Source organism: Nerophis lumbriciformis, linkage group LG20 (assembly GCF_033978685.3).
Source record: "Nerophis lumbriciformis linkage group LG20, RoL_Nlum_v2.1, whole genome shotgun sequence".
NCBI lineage: Eukaryota > Metazoa > Chordata > Actinopteri > Syngnathiformes > Syngnathidae > Nerophis > Nerophis lumbriciformis.
In genome coordinates, this window is record NC_084567.2 from 40,466,261 (window position 1) to 40,490,958 (window position 24,698).

The window sequence follows — 24,698 nt, forward strand, 5'->3', positions numbered from 1 at the left end:
CTTTTTTGTTTGTTTTAAAACCCATCCATCCATCCATTGTCTACCGCTTGTCCCTTTTGAGGTCGCGGGGGGGGGATGCTGGAGCCTATCTCAGCTGCATTCGCGCGGAAGGCGGGGTACACCCTGGACAAGTCGCCACCTCAAAACTAACATATAAATATCTGTGTTGGCCCTGCGATGAGGTGGCGACTTGTCCAGGGTGTACCCCGCCTTCTGCCCGGATGCAGCTGAGAGAGGCTCCAGCACCCCCCGCGACCCCAAAAGGGACAAGCGGTAGAAAATGGATGGATGGATGGATTTTAAAACAAACAAAAAAAAGGGTTGATTTTCATTAAAATATTGCCAGAAAATTGGATGTTGTGCTGTATTCCTTTTAAGGAGTTTTATTTTTACAGATAACCACAAAAATCGGGGAAAAAAAGTGCAAAAATGCGTGTTTATCTGTGTGATGACAAATTGAACCGGAAGCAGTATTTTAGCCTTTCCTTTGCGTTTAGTGTGTTTGTTTGTTTTTAGCACAACGCTAACATCTTTGTTCAGCAGGAGTCCTAAAATTACTTGTCTTGGATGACTTGAAGGCACTGGACATTGAGTCAGAGTGGACGATGTTCCGTGCCTCTATTGTCGAGGCGGCCGATTGGAGCTGTGGCCGCAAGGTAGTTGGTGCCTGTCGTGGCGGTAATCCTAGAACCCGCTGGTGGACACCAGCGGTAAGGGATGCCGTCAAGCTGAAGAAGGAGTCCTATCGAGCTCTTTTGGCTCATGGGACTCCGGAGGCAGCAGACAGGTACCGACAGGCCAAGCGATGTGTGGCTTCAGCGGTCGCGGAGGCAAAAACTCGGACATGGGAGGAGTTCGGGGAAGCCATGGAAAACGACTTCCGGACGGCTTCGAAGCGATTCTGGACCACCATCCGCCGCCTCAGGAAGGGGAAGCAGTGCACTATCAACACCGTGTATGGCGAGGATGGTGTTCTGCTGACCTCGACTGCGGATGTTGTGGATCGGTGGAGGGAATACTTCGAAGACCTCCTCAATCCTACCAGCACGTCTTCCTATGAGGAAGCAGGGTCTGGGGAATCTGTGGTGGGCTCTCCTATTTCTGGGGCTGAGGTTGCCGAGGTAGTTAAAAAGCTCCTCGGTGGCAAGGCCCCGGGGGTGGATGAGATCCGCCTGGAGTTCCTTAAGGCTCTGGATGTTGTGGGGCTGTCTTGGTTGACAAGACTCTGCAACATCGCGTGGACATCGGGGGCAGTACCTCTGGATTGGCAGACCGGGGTGGTGGTTCCTCTCTTTAAGAAGGGGAACCGGAGGGTGTGTTCCAACTATCGTGGGATCACACTCCTCAGCCTTCCCGGTAAGGTCTGTTCAGGTGTACTGGAGAGGAGGCTACGCCGGATAGTCGAACCTCGGATTCAGGAGGAACAGTGTGGTTTTCGTCCTGGTCGTGGAACTGTGGACCAGCTCTATACTCTCGGCAGGGTCCTTGAGGGTGCATGGGAGTTTGCCCAACCAGTCTACATGTGCTTTGTGGACTTGGAGAAGGCATTCGACCGTGTCCCTCGGGAAGTCCTGTGGGGAGTGCTCAGAGAGTATGGGGTTTCGGACTGTCTGATGGTGGCGGTCCGCTCCCTGTATGATCAGTGTAAGAGCTTGGTCCGCATTGCCGGCAGTAAGTCGGACACGTTTCCGGTGAGGGTTGGACTCCGCCAAGGCTGCCCTTTGTCACCCATTCTGTTCATAACTTTTATGGACAGAATTTCTAGGCGCAGTCAAGGCGTTGAGGGGATCCGGTTTGGTGGCTGCAGGATTAGGTCTCTGCTTTTTGCAGATGATGTGGTCCTAATGGCTTCATCTGGCCAGGATCTTCAGCTCTCACTGGATCGGTTCGCAGCTGAGTGTGAAGCGACTGGGATGAGAATCAGCACCTCCAAGTCCGAGTCCATGGTTCTCGCCCGGAAAAGGGTGGAGTGCCATCTCCGGGTTGGGGAGGAGATCTTGCCCTAAGTGGAGGAGTTCAAGTACCTCGGAGTCTTGTTCACGAGTGAGGGAAGAGTGAATCGTGAGATCGACGGGCGGATCGGTGCGGCGTCTTCAGTAATGCGGACGCTGTATCGATCCGTTGTGGTGAAGAAGGAGCTAAGCCGGAAGGCAAAGCTCTCAATTTACCGGTCGATCTACGTTCCCATCCTCACCTATGGTCACGAGCTTTGGGTTATGACCGAAAGGACAAGATCACGGGTACAAGCGGCTGAAATGAGTTTCCTCCGCCGGGTGGCGGGGCTCTCCCTTAGAGAAGCTCTGTCATCCGCGGGGAGCTCAAAGTAAAGCCGCTGCTCCTCCACATCGAGAGGAGCCAGATGAGGTGGTCCGGGCATCTGGTCAGGATGCCATCTGAGCGCCTCCCTAGGGAGGTGTTTAGGGCACGTCCGACCGGTAGGAGGCCACGGGGAAGACCCAGGACACGCTGGGAAGACTATGTCTCCCGGCTGGCCTGGGAACGCCTCGGGATCCCCCGGGAGGAGCTGGACGAAGTGGCTAGGGAGAGGGAAGTCTGGGCTTCCCTGCTTAGGCTGCTGCCCCCGCGACCCGACCTCGGATAAGCGGAAGAAGATGGATGGATGGATGGGATGGATTTTTACAGATAACCACAAAAATCGAAAACAATTTTTGCAAAAATGCGTGTTTATCTGTGTGATGACAAATTGAACCGGAAGCAGTATTTTAGCCTTTCCTTTGCGTTTAGCGTGTTTTCTTTTTTTTTTAGCACAACGGTAACATCTTTGTTCAGCAGGAGTCCTAAAAAAAAAAGAAAGTTTCAGACCATTTTTTTCTATTTTCATTTCTGAAACAAAAGTTGGACAACTATTTAATGACACTTTTTTTTTATATCAATCAATCAATGTTTGCTTATATAGCCCTAAATCACGAGTGTCTCAAAGGGCTGCACAAGCCACAATGGCATATATAGTAAAAGTAATAATACTTCAAAGTAATAATTTTTTTATATTATTACTTTGAACTGTTTTATATATTATTTTTTTTATCCTGTAAAGTGTCTTTGAGTACTCTGAAAAGCGCTATACCAAATAAAATGTATTATTATTATTATTATCTATATTATTATTATATAAGACTCCTACGGAGCCCCTAAAGGGACATGGGGGGGGGAATGTTAATTTTATTTTTTATCTATTTTTTTTTTAGACATGTATATCGTGCGCACGAGATACATGTCTAAAACAAATTTAAAAAATAAATAAAAATTATAATTTAAAAAAAAAAATGTTTAATAACTTTGTAAAAAGTTTCTCATGTGCACGAGATACATATCTAAAAAAGATTAAAAATTTAAAAAATTATGTAAAAAAAAAAATTCCCCCATGACCCTTTAGGGGCTCCGTAGACTCCTGAACAAAGATGTTCCCGTTATGCTAAAAACATGCTAAACGCAAAGGAAAGGCTAAAATACTGCTTCCTGTTCAATTTGTCATCACACAGGCAACCACAAATTTTTGCACATTTTTTTTTTGCGTTTATCTGGAAAAAATTTAAAAAAGTAATAATACTTCAAAGTAATAATTTTTTTATATTATTACTTTGAACTGTTTTATATTTTAATTTTTTTATCCTGTAAAGTGTCTTTGAGTACTCTGAAAAGCGCTATACCAAATAAAATGTATAATTATTATTATTATTATATAAGACTCTTACAGAGCCCCTAAAGGGACATGGGGGTAAAAAAATAAAAAATTATAATTTTATTTTTTATCTATTTTTTTTTTAGACATGTATCCTTGTGTGCATGAGATACATGTCTAAAAAAAAAAAATAAAATAAAATAAAATTATAATTTAAAAAAAAATTGTTTTTTATAACTTTTTAAAAAGTTTCTCATGCGCACGAGATACATATCTAAAAAAAATTAAAAATTAAAAAAATTATGTAAAAAAAAAATTCCCCCATGTCCCTTTAGGGGCTCCGTAGACTCCTGCTGAAGAAAGATGTTCCCGTTATGCTAAAAACATGCTAAACGCAAAGGAAAGGCTAAAATACTGCTTCCGGTTCAATTTGTCATCACACAGGCAACCAAAAATTTTTGCACATTTTTTTTTTGCGTTTATCTGGAAAAAATGTAAATCCATAAAAGCAAAACAGCACAAAATCCAATTTTATGGCAATATTTGAATGAAAATCAACCCCTTTTTTGTTTGTTTTAAAATCCATCCATCCATCCATTTTCTACCGCTTGTCCCTTTTGAGGTCGCATTCGCGCGGAAGGCGGGGTACACCCTGGACAAGTCGCCACCTCAAAACTACCATATAAATATCTGTGTTGGCCCTGCGATGAGGTGGCGACTTGTCCAGGGTGTACCCCGCCTTCCGCCCGGATGCAGCTGAGATAGGCTCCAGCACCCCCCCCCCCCGCGACCCCAAAAGGGACAAGCGGTAGAAAATGGATGGATGGATGGATTTTAAAACAAACAAAAAAAAAGGGTTGATTTTCATTCAAATATTGCCATAAAATTGGATTCTGTGCTGTTTTGCTATTATGGATTTTAATTTTTAATTTAATTGAATTAATTTAGTATTTATTGGTCCCCTTGGGGAAATTCATTGTCACTGATTTTCCAGATAAACAAGGTCAAGGTCAAGGTTCAACTTTATTGTCCCCGCGGGGAAATTTGTCTTGGGCACAGTGCATCATTGCTTTCTTAACATACCCAAAAACAACAGAACAAAAAACACAAGCACAGACACAACCACAACCATACAACTAACATTTAAACATCAGAACATGGAGCTTGATAGACATAGGTGGCACTTTGATGTAGGCATAAAATCTACAGTATGGAGATGAAGATAAAGTACCAATGTGCATTGCACTAGAGCTCATGGATAAAGTGCTGTGTGCTAAAGTGCTTAGTTCTAAAGTGCTATGTGCTAAAAAAGTGCTAACCTATGTATTAAAATTCTATTGCACATTGTTGGTCAGCTTAATGGAGGCTGGAACAAATGATAATTTAAGGCGGTTAGATTTGCATAGTGGGACCCGGAGTCTTCTCCCTGATGGCAGGGTTCCATATTCAGGAAAGAGTGGGTGTTGTGAGTTGGAAATACTTTTCTTAGCTTTTTTCCTAACTGCCTGCTCATAGATGCTCTGTATAGGCTCATATTCTTTCCTCCCTACGATTTTCATTGCCGTTTTATGCATGCCGGCCAGTTTGCTTTTTAGCTTAACGGTTAGGTTGCCAAACCATGAGGTGATCCCGTATCTAATGATGCTCTCTACAATGGCACGGTAGAAAATCATCATGATGTGGCTGCTTACGCCGTACAATCTTAATCTTCGCAAAAAATATAGCCTCTGTTGCAGTCTATTGTACAGTTTGTCAATATGTGTCTTCCAGCAGAGAAGATTATCAATATGAACCCCTAAATATTTATATGAGGATACCTGGGTGATTTCCTGATTTTTGATGACCACTGGCTCATGGTCAGTCACTTTCCTCGGATCCAAAACCATTTCCTGTGTCTTGGTCACATTTAAAATAAGATGGTTAGTGTCACACCACCTAATAAATAGGTCTATCTCGTCTTGGTACACAGAGGGGTCCGTGTCCTTGTGTAGAAGGCTTAGGAGCACGGTATCGTCCGCAAATTTCACCATATAAACGCAAAAAAAAATGTGCAAAAATTTGTGGTTTACTGCCGAAAAAAACGGCCCTAATGACATTTTTTGAGTTGCGTTTCAGAATTGTAAATAGAATGAAGGGAATGTACGCGTCCACTGACATCTTTACGACCCATCACTCATCCTAATGCATTTTTTTTGGAGCCCAAATGCCGGCATCAAATTTAGACGACTATCCCCTCATATCATGCGGCGAAACCTTCTCCGCTCGCCTTCTTTTCACACTCCGCCCCCCCCATCTACTTAGAGCATAAGAGGATAATTCATGTGGCGAGTTGGGAGGAGGAGAAGCAAAGTCATCGCCCCCCCCTCGGCCATGTAGAACGCCAATAATGTTTCCACATATTCATTTTAGGATAGGAAAAGTGGTAGAGCAGAGCCCGACCCCCAAAAGAAAGCCTCTTTTAGGTCCATCAGTACCACCCTGGCTTCCAGCATCAAGAGGCGTAGGTCCTCCAAAGACACGGTAAGGAGACCCAGAAGCGACATCTTCCCTTGTTTACTCCTTCTCCTCGTCCTCCTCTGTCGCTTCTCTCTCTCTCTCTCTCTCTCTGCCCCCTTCTCTTTCTTTCTGTCCTCTCTCTGCCCTCATCTCCATATTTCCGCCCACGAGGGCGTCCATGCGCCACTCATCCATGTCCACGGGGCTCAGCCGGCCTCCTGTCACGCGTCTGTCAGTTCACCATCGATCATCCATCAAAGCATCCGTAGAGGAAGGGCATCAGTGCAGGTCAGGTCAGACCGGGAGCTGGAGTCAGACGGAGGAGAGGAGGTTTTAGATGGTGTTGACGCCGATTTTAAGGACTTTTGTCTTGGGCTGCTGGTTTGGCGATTGTTTGGTTCTTGAAGGTGTCGTGGTGTGTGTGTGTGTGTTTCAGTGTTCTGGCCACCTTTTTTCTTTGCACCTGCACTTGTGTGTGTATATTTTTTTGTTTGTTTGGAAAGCATGTGCAGATGTTCTGTCTTTTTTTTAAATCCAATTTCCAAGGTGTGACGGACAACTAAGAAGAAAACTTGTTTGTTGATCCATCAGTCTATTTCAGGATCACGCTCACGGACCGCGATTAACACTTTTTGCTTTGTGATGTTTTGTTAATTTGTGCGTCTTTCAGGATGTTTCAGGATCGTATGTTTTTATACGATCTGTGCTCCGTAAATTGAGGTTCTAGTGCAGTGGTTCTTAACCTTGTTGGAGGTACCGAACCCCACTAGTTTCATATACGCATTCACCGAACCCTTCTTTAGTGAAAAATACAATGTTTTTTTCTTAATTTAATCTTAATTTATAAATATTAATCATGAAATTATGTTATTATATTAAAGAAATACTAATAAATATATATTTTACAAACAGAAAGTTCCAGGAATGTACACATGATCCCATGTTTACATCTCATTGTGCAACATGTGAATGCTTTAGTGGGAACTAAATGCGATGAGGTGGCAACTTGTCCAGGGTGTACGCCGCCTTCCGCCCGAATGCAGCTGAGATAGGCTCCAGCACCCCCCCGCAACCCCAAAAGGGACAAGCGGTAGAAAATGGATGAATGGATGGATAAATGCGATATCTGAAAGGGGTACAAATTATTTCCAAAGCAAACCCAAACCCTTTTTTAGTGAAAAATTAAATGTCTTTTCTTAATTTAATCTTAATTTATAAATACTAATCATGAAATTATGTTATTATAATAAAGAAATACTAATAAAGATATATTTTACAAACAGAAAGTTACAGGAATGTACCAATGATCCCATGTTTACATCTCATTGTGCAACAAGTGAATGTTTTAGTGGGAACTAAATGCGATATCTGAAAGGGGTACAAATTATTTCCAAAGCAAACCCAAACCCTTTTTTAGTGAAAAATTAAATGTCTTTTCTTAATTTAATCTTAATTTATAAATATTAATCATGAAAATATGTTATTATATTAAAGAAATACTAATAAAGATATATTTTACAAACAGAAAGTTACAGGAATGTACACCTGATCCCATGTTTACATCTCATTGTGCAACAAGTGAATGTTTTAGTGGGAACTAAATGCGATATCTGAAAGGGGTACACATTATTTCCAAAGCAAACACAAACCCTTTTTTAGTGAAAAATTAAATGTCTTTTCTTAATTTAATCTTAATTTATAAATATGAATCATGAAAATATGTTATTATATTAAAGAAATACTAATAAAGATATATTTTACAAACAGAAAGTTCCAGGAATGTACACATGATCCCATGTTTACATCTCATTGTGCAACATGTGAATGCTTTAGTGGGAACTAAATGCGAGGAGGTGGCGACTTGTCCAGGGTGTACGCCGCCTTTCGCCCGAATGCAGCTGAGATAGGCTCCAGCACCCCCCGCAACCCCAAAAGGGACAAGCGGTAGAAAATGGCTGCATGGATGGATAAATGCGATATCTGAAAGGGGTAAAAATGATTTCCAAAGCAAACCCAAACCCTTTTTAGTGAAAAATTAAATGTCTTTTCTTAATTTAATCTTAATTTATAAATATTAATCGTGAAAATATGTTATTATATTAAAGAAATACTAATAAATATATATTTTACAAACAGAAAGTTCCAGGAATGTACACATGATCCCATGTTTTAATCTCATTGTGCAACATGTGAATGCTTTAGTGGGAACTAAATGCGATGAGGTGGCGACTTGTCCAGGGTGTACCCCGCCTTCCGCCCGAATGCAGCTGAGATAGGCTCCAGCACCCCCCGCAACCCCAAAAGGGACAAGCGGTAGAAAATGGATGAATGGATGGATAAATGCGATATCTGAAAGGGGTACAAATTATTTCCAAAGCAAACCCAAACCCTTTTTTAGTGAAAAATTAAATGTCTTTTCTTAATTTAATCTTAATTTATAAATACTAATCATGAAATTATGTTATCATATTAAAGAAATACTAATAAAGATATATTTTACAAACAGAAAGTTACAGGAATGTACCAATGATCCCATGTTTACATCTCATTGTGCAACATGTGAATGCTTTAGTGGGAACTAAATGCGATGAGGTGGCGACCTGTCCAGGGTGTACCCCGCCTTCCGCCCAAATGCAGCTGAGATAGGCTCCAGCACCCCCCGCAACCCCAAAAGGGACAAGCGGTAGAAAATGGATGAATGGATGGATAAATGCGATATCTGAAAGGGGTACAAATTATTTCCAAAGCAAACCCAAACCCTTTTTTAGTGAAAAATTAAATGTATTTTCTTAATTTAATCTTAATTTATGAATACTAATCATGAAATTATGTTATTATAATAAAGAAATACTAATAAAGATATATTTTACAAACAGAAAGTTACAGGAATGTACACCTGATCCCATGTTTACATCTCATTGTGCAACAAGTGAATGTTTTAGTGGGAACTAAATGCGATATCTGAAAGGGGTACAAATTATTTCCAAAGCAAACCCAAACCCTTCTTTAGTGAAAAATGAAATGCCTTTTCTTAATTTAATCTTAATTTATAAATATTAATCATGAAAATATGTTATTATATTAAAGAAATACTAATAAAGATATATTTTACAAACAGAAAGTTACAGGAATGTACCAATGATCCCATGTTTACATCTCATTGTGCAACATGTTAATGTTTTAGTGGGAACTAAATGCGATATCTGAAAGGGGTACAAATTATTTCCAAAGCAAACCCAAACCCTTTTTTTAGTGAAAAATGAAATGCCTTTTCTTAATTTAATCTTAATTTATAAATATTAATCATGAAAATATGTTATTATATTAAAGAAATACTAATAAAGATATATTTTACAAACAGAAAGTTACAGGAATGTACCAATGATCCCATGTTTACATCTCATTGTGCAACAAGTGAATGTTTTGGTGGGAACTAAATGCGATATCTGAAAGGGGTAAAAATTATTTCCAAAGCAAACCCAAACCCTTTTTTAGTGAAAAATTAAATGTCTTTTCTTAATTTAATCTTAATTTATGAATACTAATCATGAAATTATGTTATTATAATAAAGAAATACTAATAAAGATATATTTTACAAACAGAAAGTTACAGGAATGTACACCTGATCCCATGTTTACATCTCATTGTGCAACAAGTGAATGTTTTAGTGGGAACTAAATGCGATATCTGAAAGGGGTAAAAATGATTTCCAAAGCAAACCCAAACCCTTTTTTAGTGAAAAATTAAATGTCTTTTCTTAATTTAATCTTAATTTATGAATACTAATCATGAAATTATGTTATTATAATAAAGAAATACTAATAAAGATATATTTTACAAACAGAAAGTTACAGGAATGTACCAATGATCCCATGTTTACATCTCATTGTGCAACAAGTGAATGTTTTAGTGGGAACTAAATGCGATATCTGAAAGGGGTACAAATTATTTCCAAAGCAAACCCAAACCCTTTTTTAGTGAAAAATTAAATGTCTTTTCTTAATTTAATCTTAATTTATAAATATTAATCATGAAAATATGTTATTATATTAAAGAAATACTAATAAAGATATATTTTACAAACAGAAAGTTACAGGAATGTACCAATGATCCCATGTTTACATCTCATTGTGCAACATGTGAATGTTTTAATGGTAACTAATTGCGATATCTAAAAGGGGTACAAATTATTTCCAAAGCAAACCTAAACCCGTCTTTAGTGAAAAAAAATAAAAAATTCTTAAATTAATCTTAATTTATAAATATTAATCATGACATGATGTTATTATATTAAATAAATACTAATAAAAATATATTTTACAAAGAGTACAGGAATGTACACATGATCCCATGTTTACATCTCATTGTGCAACATGTGAATGTTTTAGTGGGAACTAATTGCGATATCTGAAGGGGGAACAAATTATTTCCAAAGCAAACCCAGACTGCTGTCATTTGATTATAATAATAAAACATTGAACTTGTTATTTAGTCAGGTTTGGGACAGGTGTGCTGCTGGTGTGGCCACAATGTGCACGTCTGAAGTTTTTAGACGCCGACGCTCCGCCAAACCCCTGAGGCCGACTCACCGAACCTCTAGGTTTCGATCGAACATCAGGTTAAGAACCGGTGTTCTAGTGTAATCTCATCAATGATCAATACAGGGTTTCCCATTTTTTATTGACCCAATGCACGTATTTCAGTGAAAAGGTTAAATCCAAGAATGAAAGGAAACTGTAATAAAAGACAACTTAGGTAAGCTACTTTTCTGAGACTATTATTTCGACACTTTAACCATCCATCCATCCATTTTAACTTTAAAATAACATGGCTAAGACCCTTGATAAGACGGGTGTGTGACTGTGTCTTGCGGGTGTTTCTACCTTTTTATATTCTGTAAAGCGACAGTGTTTTTATCTAATTTCCAAGGTGTGACGGACAACTAAGAAGAGAACTTGTCGTTGATCCGTCAGTCTATTTCAGGATCAATCTCACCGACCGCGATTAACACTTTTTGCTTTTGTCATATTTTGTTTATTTGTGCGTCTTTCGGGATGTTTTCAGGTGATGACGGCAGTCTTGGTCTGTCTTTCTACTCTATCCTCACCCAAGTGATATTATTTTTGCTTGTTATCCTTTGAAGTTCCCCAGTTGTTGCAAAGGCATTTTTAGGACACTGAGCTATACCAGTTTGAAAATGCAACTTTTTCCTGTTTTTCTTTCTCTCTTTGTCTTTTTTTTTTTTGTAAATGTCCCTCCTTTTTGAGCAAAGCCAACTCTACTCTCCCTTCCTGGAGTATGGCGGTAGAATCGAAGGAGACGAGTGGGATCGCTTTAAGGGTTCTGTTCCGTTTGGGAGTATAAAAACGCCAAAGATGACGTGCCATCCTCAGTCTTTGACCATTATTTTTAATTTTATATCAATGTTCTTATTTTACATGAATGGATATCAATGGACTTTAGTGTCAGTGTCCCTCACCCACATGCCCCACTGCTCCTCTCTCCCTCCTGAAGCATGCAAACACTGTCCTGGATGTGGTGGCGGTAGAACATAGAGTAGTTGTGCTGTAGATCAACAAGATCCCTTTATGCTAAGACGCTTTTACACTTGTTGTCTTTCTTGGTGTTTCACCACCAGGGCCGGCTCCTGGCATAAATACTCCAAACGGTTGTTTAAGTCTACAACCACAGAGACCACATGTTTAGAAAGGCTCTGACCATGTTCAAGTCGATTTAGATGTACCGTAATTTCTGGACAATAAAACGCACCTAAATATAAGCCGCGCCCACCAAATTTTTGGACACATTTTGTTTTGTAAATATACTCGTCTATAAACCACAGGTGTACACATTAGATATGTACAGAAGTGCTGGTGTTAACTCACAAATGCAACAAAAAACCGTGACTGTAAAATGGTGTAAAGTAGCGTATACCGGAAAAGTCGATGAGCGTGGTCTTCGTCCTTTTCCTTCTCCTAAAGGGTCAATTGTCTTTGGCTTCGGGGCTGCGTCTTGTGCATTTCATTATTTATTCTCCATGGCAATGGTGAGTCCATAACAAGCTAAATGGCTGACTGAGTGATTGTGTGAGTGGGTTTTGTTTAATGCGAACACAAGTGCTTGTGTTAACTCACAAATGTACCCAAAAACTGTGACTGTAAAATGGTGAAAAGTAGCCTATACCAGAAAAGTCAATGAGCGTGGTCTTTGTGCTTTTCCTCCTCCTAAAGGGTCAATTGTCTTTGGCTTCGGGGCTGCGTCTTGTGCATTTCATTATTTATTCTCCATGACAATGGTGAGTCCATAACAAGCTAAATGGCTGACTGAATGATTGTGTGAGTGGGTTCTATTTAATATGAACAAACTTAATTGGTTCACATTAAATATGTACACAAGTGCTTGTGTTAACTCACAAATGTAACAAAAAACTGCAACTGTAAAATGGTGTAAAGTAGCCTATACCAGAAAAGTCAATGAGCGTGGTCTTCGTCCTTTTGCTCCTCCTAAAAGGGTCAATCGTCTTTGGTTTCGGGGCTGCATCTTGTGCACTTCATTATTTATTCTCCATGACAAGCGTGAGTCCATAAAAAGCTAAATGGCTGACTGAATGATTGTGTGAGTGGGTTTTATTTAATGTGAACAATTTAATTGGTTCACATTAAATATGTACACAAGTTTTGGGTTAACTCAAAAATGTAACAAAAGACCGTGACTGTAAAATGGTGTTAAGTAGCCTATACCGGAAAAGTCGAAGAGAGTGGTATTCGTCCTTTTTCTCCTCCTAAAGGGTCAATCGTCTTTGGCTTCGAGACTGCGTCTTGTGCATTTCTTTATTATTTCTTCTCCATGACAAGGGTGAGTCCATAACAAGCTAAATGGCTGACTGAGTGATTGTGTGAGTGGGTTTTATTTAATGTGAACAATTTAATTGGTTCACATTAAATATGTACACAAGTGATTTTGTTAAGTCACAAATGTACCCAAAGACAGTGACTGTAAAATGGTGTAAAGTAGCCTATACCGTAAAAGTCGAAGAGAGTGGTATTCGTCCTTTTTCTCCTCCTAAAGGGTCAATCGTCTTTGGCTTCGGGACTGCATCTTGTGCATTTTTTTTAATTATTTCTTTTCCATGACAAGGGTGAGTCCATAACAAGCTAAATGGCTGACTGAATGATTGTGTGAGTGGGTTTTATTTCATGTGAACAATTTAATTGGTTCACATTAAATATGCACACAAGTGCTTGTGTTAATTCACAAATGTACCCAAAGACAGTGACTGTAAAATGGTGTAAAGTAGCCTATACCGGAAAAGTCGAAGAGAGTGGTATTCCTCCTTTTTCTCCTCCTAAAGGGTCAATCGTCTTTGGCTTCGGGACTGCGTCTTGTGCATTTCTTTATTATTTCTTCTCCATGACAAGGGTGAGTCCATAACAAGCTAAATGGCTGACTGAATGATTGTGTTAATGAGTTTTATTTAATGTGAACAATTTAATTGGTTCACATTAAATATGTACACAAGTGCTTGTGTTAATTCACAAATGTACCCAAAGACAGTGGCTGTAAAATGGTGAAAAGTAGCCTATAGCGGAAAAGTCAATGAGCGTGGTCTTTGTCCTTTTCCTCCTCCTAAAGGGTCAATCGTCTTTGGCTTCGAGGCTGCGTCTTGTGCATTTTTTTATTATTTCTTTCTCCATGACAAGGGTGAGTCCATAACATGCTAAATGGCTGACTGAATGATTGTGTGAGTGGGTTTTATTTCATGTGAACAATTGAATTGGTTCACATTAAATATGTACACAAGTGCTTGTGTTAATTCACAAATGTACCCAAAGACAGTGACTGTAAAATGGTGTAAAGTAGCCTATACCGGAAAAGTCAATGAGCGTGGTCTTCGTCCTTTTCCTCCTCCTAAAGGGTCAATCGTCTTTGGCTTCGGGTCTGCGTCTTGTGCATTTCATTATTTATTCTCCATGGCAATGGTGAGTCCATAACAAGCTAAATGGCTGACTGAATGATTGTGTGAGTGGGTTTTATTTAATGTGAACAATTTAATTGGTTCACATTAAATATGTACACAAGTGCTTGTGTTAATTCACAAATGTACCCAAAGAAAGTGACTGTAAAATGGTGTAAAGTAGCCTATACCGGAAAAGTCGAAGAGAGTGGTATTCGTCCTTTTTCTCCTCCTAAAGGGTCAATCGTCTTTGGCTTCGGGGCTGCGTCTTGTGCATTTCATTATTTATTCTCCATGGCAATGGTGAGTCCATAACAAGCTAAATGGCTGACTGAGTGATTGTGTGAGTGGGTTTTGTTTAATGCGAACACAAGTGCTTGTGTTAACTCACAAATGTACCCAAAGACAGTGACTGTAAAATGGTGTAAAGTAGCCTATACCGGAAAAGTCGAAGAGAGTGGTATTCGTCCTTTTTCTCCTCCTAAAGGGTCAATCGTCTTTGGCTTCGGGGCTGCGTCTTGTGCATTTTTTTTTATTATTTCTTCTCCATTACAAGGGTGAGTCCATAACAAGCTAAATGGCTGACTGAGTGATTGTGTGAGTGGGTTTTATTTCATGTGAACAATTTAATTGGTTCACATTAAATATACACACAAGTGCTTGTGTTAATTCACAAATGTACCCAAAGACAGTGACTGTAAATTGGTGTAAAGTAGCCTATACCGGAAAAGTCGAAGAGAGTGGTATTCGTCCTTTTTCTCCTCCTAAAGGGTCAATCGTCTTTGGCTTCGGGGCTGCGTCTTGTGCATTTCATTATTTATTCTCCATGACAATGGTGAGTCCATAACAAGTTAAATGGCTGACTGAATGATTGTGTGAGTGAGTTTTGTTTAATGTGAACACAAGTGCTTGTGTTAACTCACAAATGTAACCAAAAACCGTGACTGTAAAATGGTGTAAAGTAGCCTATACCGGAAAAGTCGAAGAGAGTGGTATTCGTCCTTTTCCTCCTCCTAAAGGGTCAATCGTCTTTGGCTTCGGGACTGCGTCTTGTGCATTTCTTTATTATTTCTTCTCCATGACAAAGGTGAGTCCATAACAAGCTAAATGGCTGACTGAATGATTGTGTGAGTGAGTTTTATTTCATGTGAAACATTTAATTGGTTCACATTAAATATGTACACAAGTGATTTTTTTAATTCACAAATGTACCCAAAGACAGTGACTGTAAAATGGTGTGAAGTAGCCTATACCGGAAAAGTCGAAGAGAGTGGTATTCGTCCTTTTTCTCCTCCGAAAGGGTCAATCGTCTTTGGCTTCGGGTCTGCGTCTTGTGCATTTCATTATTTATTCTCCATGACAAGGGTGAGTCCATAACAAGCTAAATGGCTGACTGAATGATTGTGTGAGTGAGTTTTATTTCATGTGAACAATTTAATTGGTTCACATTACATATGCACACAAGTGCTTGTGTTAATTCACAAATGTAACCAAAAACCGTGACTGTAAAATGGTGAAAAATAGCCTATACCGGAAAAGTCGAAGAGAGTGGTATTCGTCCTTTTTCTCCTCCTAAAGGTTCAATCGTCTTTGGCTTCGGGGCTGCGTCTTGTGCATTTTTTTTATTATTTCTTTCTCCATGACAAGGGTGAGCCCGTAACAAGCTAAATGGCTGACTGAATGATTGTGTGAGTGGGTTCTATTTAATATGAACAAACTTAATTGGTTCACATTAAATATGTACACAAGTGCTTGTGTTAACTCACAAATGTAACAAAAGACTGCAGCTGTAAAATGGTGTTAAGTAGCCTATACCGGAAAAGTCAATGAGCGTGGTCTTCGTCCTTTTCCTTCTCCGAAAAGGGTCAATCGTCTTTGGTTTCGGGGCTGCATCTTGTGCACTTCATTATTTATTCTCCATGACAAGCGTGAGTCCATAAAAAGCTAAATGGCTGACTGAATGATTGTGTGAGTGGGTTTTATTTAATGTGAACAATTTAATTGGTTCACATTAAATATGTACACAAGTTTTGGGTTAACTCAAAAATGTAACAAAAGACCGTGACTGTAAAATGGTGTTAAGTAGCCTATACCGGAAAAGTCGAAGAGAGTGGTATTCGTCCTTTTTCTCCTCCGAAAGGGTCAATCGCCTTTGACTTCGGGTCTGCGTCTTGTGCATTTCATTATTTATTCTCCATGACAATGGTGAGTCCATAACAAGCTAAATGGCTGACTGAGTGATTGTGTGAGTGGGTTTTATTTCATGTGAACAATTTAATTGGTTCACATTAAATATGTACACAAGTGATTTTGTTAAGTCACAAATGTACCCAAAGACAGTGACTGTAAAATGGTGTAAAGTAGCCTATACCGGAAAAGTCGAAGAGAGTGGTATTCGTCCTTTTTCTCCTCCTAAAGGGTCAATCGTCTTTGGCTTCGGGGCTGCGTCTTGTGCATTTCATTATTTATTCTCCATGACAATGGTGAGTCCATAACAAGCTAAATGGCTGACTGAGTGATTGTGTGAGTGGGTTTTGTTTAATGCGAACACAAGTGCTTGTGTTAACTCACAAATGTACCCAAAAACTGTGACTGTAAAATGGTGAAAAGTAGCCTATACCAGTAAAGTCAATGAGCGTGGTCTTTGTGCTTTTCCTCCTCCTAAAGGGTCAATTGTCTTTGGCTTCGGGGCTGCGTCTTGTGCATTTCATTATTTATTCTCCATGACAATGGTGAGTCCATAACAAGCTAAATGGCTGACTGAATGATTGTGTGAGTGGGTTTTATTTCATGTGAACAATTTAATTGGTTCACATTAAATATGTACACAAGTGCTTGTGTTAATTCACAAATGTACACAAAGACAGTGACTGTAAAATGGTGTAAAGTAGCTTATAGCGGAAAAGTCAATGAGCGTGGTCTTCGGTCAATCGTCTTTGGCTTCGGGTCTGCGTCTTGTGCATTTCATTATTTATTCTCAATGACAATGGTGAGTCCATAACAAGCTAAATGGCTGATTGTGTGAGTGAGTTTTATTTCATGTGAACAATTTAATTGGTTCACATTAAATATGTACACAAGTTTTGGGTTAACTCAAAAATGTAACAAAAGACCGTGACTGTAAAATGGTGTTAAGTAGCCTATACCGGAAAAGTCGAAGAGAGTGGTATTCGTCCTTTTCCTCCTCCTAAAGGGTCATTAGTCTTTGGCTTCGGGGCTGCGTCTTGTGCATTTCATTATTTATTCTCCATGGCAATGGTGAGTCCATAACAAGCTAAATGGCTGACTGAGTGATTGTGTGAGTGGGTTTTATTTCATGTGAACAATTGAATTGGTTCACATTAAATATGTACACAAGTGCTTGTGTTAACTCACAAATGTACCCAAAGACAGTGACTGTAAAATGGTGTAAAGTAGCCTATACCGGAAAAGTCAATGAACATGGTCTTCATCCTTTTCCTCCTCCTAAAGGGTCAATCGTCTTTGGCTTCGGGGCTGCGTCTTGTGCATTTTTTTATTATTTCTTTCTCCATGACAAGGGTGAGTCCGTAACAAGCTAAATGGCTGACTGAATGATTGTGTGAGTGACTTTTATTTCATGTGAACAATTTAATTGGTTCACATTAAATATGTACACAAGTGATTTTGTTAATTCACAAATGTACCCAAAGACAGTGACTGTAAAATGGTGTAAAGTAGCCTATACCTGAAAAGTCGAAGAGAGTGGTATTCGTCCTTTTTCTCCTCCTAAAGGGTCAATCGTCTTTGGCTTCGGGACTGCGTCTTGTGCATTTCTTTATTATTTCTTCTCCATGACAAGGGTGAGTCCATAACAAGCTAAATGGCTGACTGAATGATTGTGTGAGTGGGTTTCATTTAATGGTTCACATTAAATATGTACACAAGTACACAAATGTAACAAAAGACCATGACTGTAAAACGGTGTAAAGTAGCCTATACCACAATAAGCGTGGTCTTCGTCCTTCTCCTCCTCCTAAAGGGTCAATCGTCTTTGGCTTCGGGGCTGCGTCTTGTGCAATTAATTATTTCTTCTCCATGGCAAGGGTGAGTCCATAACAAGCTAAATGGCTGACTGAATGATTGTGTGAGTGGGTTGTTATTTAATGAGAGCAATTTGATCGGTCCACTGTCACACCCGTTTGGCGATTTCACCCGTCCGATGAGACACAGCTAAGAAAATTGGCGGAATGTAAAGCTTGTGAACCTGGGAAAATCCAAAAAATTAACCACAGAATTGTATAAAGTGCAGGGTTCAAAACGTGCGCGAAAAGTAGCGGCTTACAGTCCGGACATTACGGTACAATTATTTATTTTGCAATAACTAATAACATTGGAGGATTCGATCGACCGAAAAGGGGGTCACAAACAAAAAACCTTGTTTTAAGGCCACAAAAAGCTAAGAGCCGGCACTGAGTCGGTGTGTTCCCTTCTCAAAGAGCATCAACTCAGGGTTTGTCAATGTTTCAATTTCTGGCGAGTTTAACCAATGTTTGCACTGCCAAATATCACACCGCTGAAAATATTAGCCAATTTAAGTTGGCTGAAATAAATGTATCACTGAGTACAGTGGAACCTCCATTTACAAACTTAACTGGTTCTTGTATATTGAAGCAAATACCTCCATAAGAAACAATGTAAAAATGGATAACGGTTTCCAGCCTCGACAAATGTCCAAATTTTAGTAAACGTTTGTACACTTAGAACACAATATAAAGCACTATGCAGTACTGTATATCAAACAAACACAACAAGGGGCTGAGGAATCAACTATTAAATAACAAAGTCAACAATAACAAACAACAATAAAAACTAGCTCATCATTTGCAGCCGCCCTTCCAAAACGCGCATACACAGTCACTAGCCTTGTGGTGCACTCAGTTTCAAACCATAAAACTCCTTAACTTTAACAGACAGTTTCTACAATGATCAAGAATAATAAATAAAAACCTTTTCGGTTAGTCTTCTGGGCGTGCAGTGGAAGAAACGGGGGTTGGGTAGGTCGTAATAAAAACGCTGTGAATACTTCCAGAATGTTTCAAACCAAAGATGGCTTGGCTATTGTTTTCTTTGGACTCCTATTGAGCTAGCAAACCTAGAAATGTGTTGGTAAAAGGCTATGAAAAACATTTAAAATGCATGCAAAGTAGCAATTGTGTGACAATCATTGGTATTTTAACTTTGACTTAACTTAATTAGCATAGTAGCTAACAACGGCTGATGCAAAGTAAATTAAACTGAGGTTTCTACTCTAATCTCATTAATGATTAATACAAGGTTTTCCCAATTTTTATTGAACCAATGCACATATTTCAGATAAAAATAAATCTCACCCCTCCTTTCGTTCCTAGTCAGTGGTGCAAGTCGAATTTTAGTGTAAAAGTTTTGGTATAAATTAACTTCTAACTCATTTAAACTGTACAATGAACGCATGAAGGACCTAAAAACTGCAGTGAAAAGGTTAAGTCCAAAAATTAAAGGAAACTGTAATAAAATACAACTTTTCTGAGACTATTGTTTAGATACTATTACATTATTATTATAATGTAATCATTTTGTAAATCATGTTTTACCTTGAAAATCATGTTTTAACTTAAAACATTTTTTTTTCATTTTTTAAATTTTTTAAATTTTTTTGTATTTTTTTTTATTTTTGTAAAAAAAATTAAATTTAAAAAAAAAAAATTTAACATTTTTTTTTATTTTTAAATTTTTTTTAAGTTTTTTTTAATTTTTCTTTAATTTTTGTAAACATTTTTAAATTTTTTAAAATGTTTATTTTTTAATTTTTTATTTATCATTTATTTTAAGCACTTCAAAACTAGCCACCCACTTATAATGTAATCATTTTGTAAATCATTTTTTACCTTGAAAATCATGTTTTAACTTAAAACATTTTTTTTAAATTTTTTAATTTTTTTTAATTTTTTTTAATTTTTATTTTATTTTTGTAAAAAAAATTAAATTTAAAAAAAAAATTTAAACATTTTTTTTTTTTTTTTTTTTTTAAGTTTTTTAAAGTTTTTTTTAATTTTTCTTTAATTTTTGTAAAAAATGTTAAATTTTTTTAAATATTTATTTATTTTTTATTTATCATTCATACATTTATTTTAAGCGCTTCAAAACTAGCCACCCACTTCTGGCCTTCACAATAAGAGCGCTGCTCAAGGCATGCTCTCTAACTACACTGGACAAAATAATAATATTGATGTAAGATAAAGCGATATAACAATAAAATAACAGGGCTGAGACCCTTGATAAGACGTTTCTCCCCGTGTCTTGCTGGCGTTTCTACCTTTTTATATCCTGGAAAGCGACAGTCAAACAATTGGGACAAAAAGTGCGATTATCATCACACTTCAACACATCAGTTATGTAAATGCCGCCTAGATTAGCATTGCAAATAAAATGTGATTTTAATCGACTTACTCTGAATGAATAAATATATAAACACTGTTGCGTCGAAGCGCCAGTATGCTATACTGCCTTTAGAACAGGGGTTCCTAACCTTTTTGACTTCGGGGCCACAACTTAGCCACTGGAGGGGCCCGGGGCCCACTCAAATATCAACACTAAATTTGAATCCTATTCAATAATGATACCTACTTACAGTTTACAACCTTGTTAAAGGATATGACAGCATGTGTTCATCACAAAGGTTGTTATCAAGGCTGTTTGCAAAAATAAATACTGATCAAGAATACTGCAGAAGAAGGGACTCATGTAAAAATTCTGAAAAATTATTTTACATAAGACTCACGCAGTGCAAAAATAAATACATTCTAACTAAATGAATGATAAATATTTTTAAAAATTCAGTAAATAGCTCAATAAAATTCAAATATAACAACCACTTTAGTCATATTTTTGGCGCTTAAAAAAACTTTTATTTAATTTACTACTTTGATATTGTCATTACTGCCATAAGTGGCGAAAAAATGTATGTAACATTTACCGACAAAAATTGTCACAATTGTTTGGGACATTTTTTTAAATCCAAAAATTAGTTTGTGTCATATTTATTAATATGAAGTATTTTGGAACAGACTGTAGAGAAATATTTTTATTTCATGCAAGTTGAATACATCATCTATGATACAGGTGTCAAACTCAAGGCCCGGGGGCCACTTCTGGCCCACCACATCATTTTAAAAATGGGTTTCAATAAAATATTTTATTCATTTTTTTTACTAAATGCATTCGTTCTTTAGATTTTGACAGAAAAAAAAAATGCATATTTTGAACTTTAATATTATCTGATCATGCCAATTACATTATTATACATTGCATTGCAAAACTATTTTTGTGGGATAAAAACAAATAGTTAAATATCTGCTTGTCACCTTTATTTATGATTTTAAAGCAAGTTATACATTAAAAAAAAAATCTATTTGATTAATCGTGATTAATCACAGGTTATTACCCGTATGCATAACGTAAATTAATTTAAAAAAAATCGGCCCTCTGAAAGCAGCCATTACCGCGATGTGGCCCTCAATGAAATAAGTTTGACACCCCTGATCTATGAGATTAAAAAACCCATTTAATGTAAAAAGCACACTTCAAATCCTCTCCTTTTTTTTATTTATTTTTTTATTTTATTTTTTAAATACATTTCTAAAAAATAAAAAAATTAAATAAAATAAATAATTTTTTTTATTTTTTTTTTTTTTGAAATACATTTCTAAAAAAAATTACAAAAATTAAAAATAAAAAATAATTTCTTTTAGCACATTTCATGCTAAGGAGCCAATATTACGGTTTATAAATTATTTATTTATAAATGATTTATTTATAAAAAAATCTATTTGATTAATCGTGATTAATCACAGGTTATTACCCGTGTGCATAACGTAAATTAATAAAAAAAAAAAATCGGCCCTCTGAAAGCAGCCATTACCGCGATGTGGCCCTCAATGAAAATACGTTTGACACTCCTGATCTATGAGATTAAAAAAACCATTTAATGTAAAAAGCACACTTCAAATCCTGTCCTTTTTTTTAATTTTTTTTTAAATTTTTTTTTTAAATACATTTCTAAAGAAATAAATAATAATAAAATAAAATAAAATAAAAAAATTTTTAAATTTTTTTTTTTTTTTTTTTTTTTGAAATACATTTCTAAAAAAAAAATAATAAAAAAATAAAAATAAAAAATATATTTTTTAGCACATTTCATGCTAAGGAGCCAATATTACGGTTTATAAATGATTTATTTATAAATTAAATTAATTAATTTAATGTAAAAAGCACACTTCAAATCCTGTCCTTTTTTTTTCTTTTTTTTTTAATTATTTTTTTTAAATACATTTCTAAAAAATAAAAAATAAAAAAATAAAATAAAATAAATAATTAAAATTTTTTTTATTTTTTTTTATTTTTTTTTTAAATACATTTCTAAAAAAATAAATAAATAAAAAAATAAAAATAATTTTTTTTTTTTTAGCACATTTCATGCTAAGGAGCCAATATTACGGTTTATAAATGATTTATTTATAAATGATTTATTTATAAAAAATCTATTTGATTAATCGTGATTAATCACAGGTTATTACCCGTGTGCATAACGTAAATTAATTTAAAAAAAATCGGCCCTCTGAAAGCAGCCATTACCGCGATGTGGCCCTCAATGAAAATACGTTTGACACTCCTGATCTATGAGATTAAAAAACCCATTTAATGTAAAAAGCACACTTCAAATCCTGTCCTTTTTTTTAATTTATTTTTTAATTTATTTTTTGAAATACATTTCTAAAAAATAAAAAAATAAAATAAAATAAATTATTTTTTTTATTTTTTTTTTATTTTTATTTTGGAAATATATTTCTAAAAAAAAAAATAATAATAAATAAAAAAATAAAAATAAATATTTTTTTTTTAGCACATTTCATGCTAAGGAGCCAATATTACGGTTTATAAATGATTTATTTATAAATGATTTATTTATAAAAAATCTATTTGATTAATCACAGGTTATTACCCGTGTGCATAGCGTAAATTAATTTTAAAAAAATCGGCCCTCTGAAAGCAGCCATTACTGCGATGTGGCCCTCAATGAAAATAAGTTTGACACTCCTGATCTATGAGATTAAAAAAAACATTTAATGTAAAAAGCACACTTCAAATCATGTCCTTTTTTTTAATTTATTTTTTGAAATACATTTCTAAAAAATAAAAAATAAAAAAATAAAATAAAATAAATACTTTTTTAAATTTATTTTATTTTTATTTTTTTTAAATACATTTCTAAAAATAAATAAATAAATAAATAAAAATAAATATATTTTTTTAGCACATTTCATGTTAAGGAGCCAATATTACGGTTTATAAATGATTTATTTATAAATAATTTATTTATAAAAAATCTATTTGATTAATCGTGATTAATCACAGGTTATTACCCGTGTGCATAACGTAAATTAATTTAAAAAAAATCGGCCCTCTGAAAGCAGCCATTACCGCGATGTGGCCCTCAATGAAAATAAGTTTGACACTCCTGATCTATGAGATTAAAAAAAACATTTAATGTAAAAAGCACACTTCAAATCATGTCCTTTTTTTTAATTTATTTTTTAATTTATTTTTTGAAATACATTTCTAAAAAATAAAAAATAAAAAAATAAAATAAAATAAATAATTTTTTTAATTTAAAAAAAATTTTTTTTTTTGAAATACATTTCTAAAAAAAAAAAAAAAAATAAATAAAAATAAAAATATTTTTTTTAGCACATTTCATGTTAAGGAGCCAATATTACGGTTTATAAATGATTTATTTATAAAAAATCTATTTGATTAATCGTGATTAATCACAGGTTATTACCCGTGTGCATAATGTAAATTAATTTAAAAAAAATCGGCCCTCTGAAAGCAGCCATTACCGCGATGTGGCCCTCAATGAAAATAAGTTTGACACTCCTGATCTATGAGATTAAAAAACCCATTTAATGTAAAAAGCACACTTCAAATCCTGTCCTTTTTTTAATTTATTTATTTATTTATTTTTTGAAATACATTTCTAAAAATAAATAAATAAATAAATAAAATAAAATAAATAATTTTTCTAATTTATTTTTTAATTTATTTTTTGAAATACATTTCTAAAAAATAAAAAATAAAATAAAATAAATAATTTTTTAAATTTATTTATTTATTTATTTTTTGAAATACATTTCTAAAAAAAAAAATTAAAAAAAATAAATAAATAAATATTATTTTTTAGCACATTTCATGTTAAGGAGCCAATATTACGGTTTATAAATGATTTATTTATAAATGATTTATTTATAAAAAATCTATTTGATTAATCGTGATTAATCACAGGTTATTACCCGTGTGCATAACGTAAATTAATTGAAAAAAATCGGCCCTCTGAAAGCAGCCATTATCGCGATGTGGCCCTCAATGAAAACAAGTTTGATACTCCTGATCTATGAGATTAAAAAACCCATTTGATGTAAAAAGCACACTTCAAATCCTGTCCTTTTTTTAAATTTATTTTTAAATTTATTTTTTGAAATACATTTCTAAAAAATAAAAAAATAAAATAAAATAAATAATTTTTTTAATTTATTTATTTATTTATTTTTTAA

The 24,698-nt window shown here is 35.7% G+C and overlaps 1 protein-coding gene across 7 annotated transcripts in view; it reads left to right on the plus strand.

The window, feature by feature from the left end:
- grin1a (glutamate receptor, ionotropic, N-methyl D-aspartate 1a) overlaps positions 1-24,698 on the plus strand; it is a 179,563-nt gene that overhangs the window by 149,223 nt on the left and 5,642 nt on the right. For 4 of the 7 annotated variants that reach the window (XM_061980878.2, XM_061980881.2, XM_061980882.2 and 1 more), the window contains one exon: positions 6,050-6,160. The exons of the other annotated variants lie outside the window; for them this stretch is intronic. In XM_061980878.2, the coding sequence (XP_061836862.2) occupies positions 6,050-6,160 (111 nt within the window). The remainder of the gene's footprint in view (positions 1-6,049; positions 6,161-24,698) is intronic. 7 annotated transcript variants of the gene reach the window in all.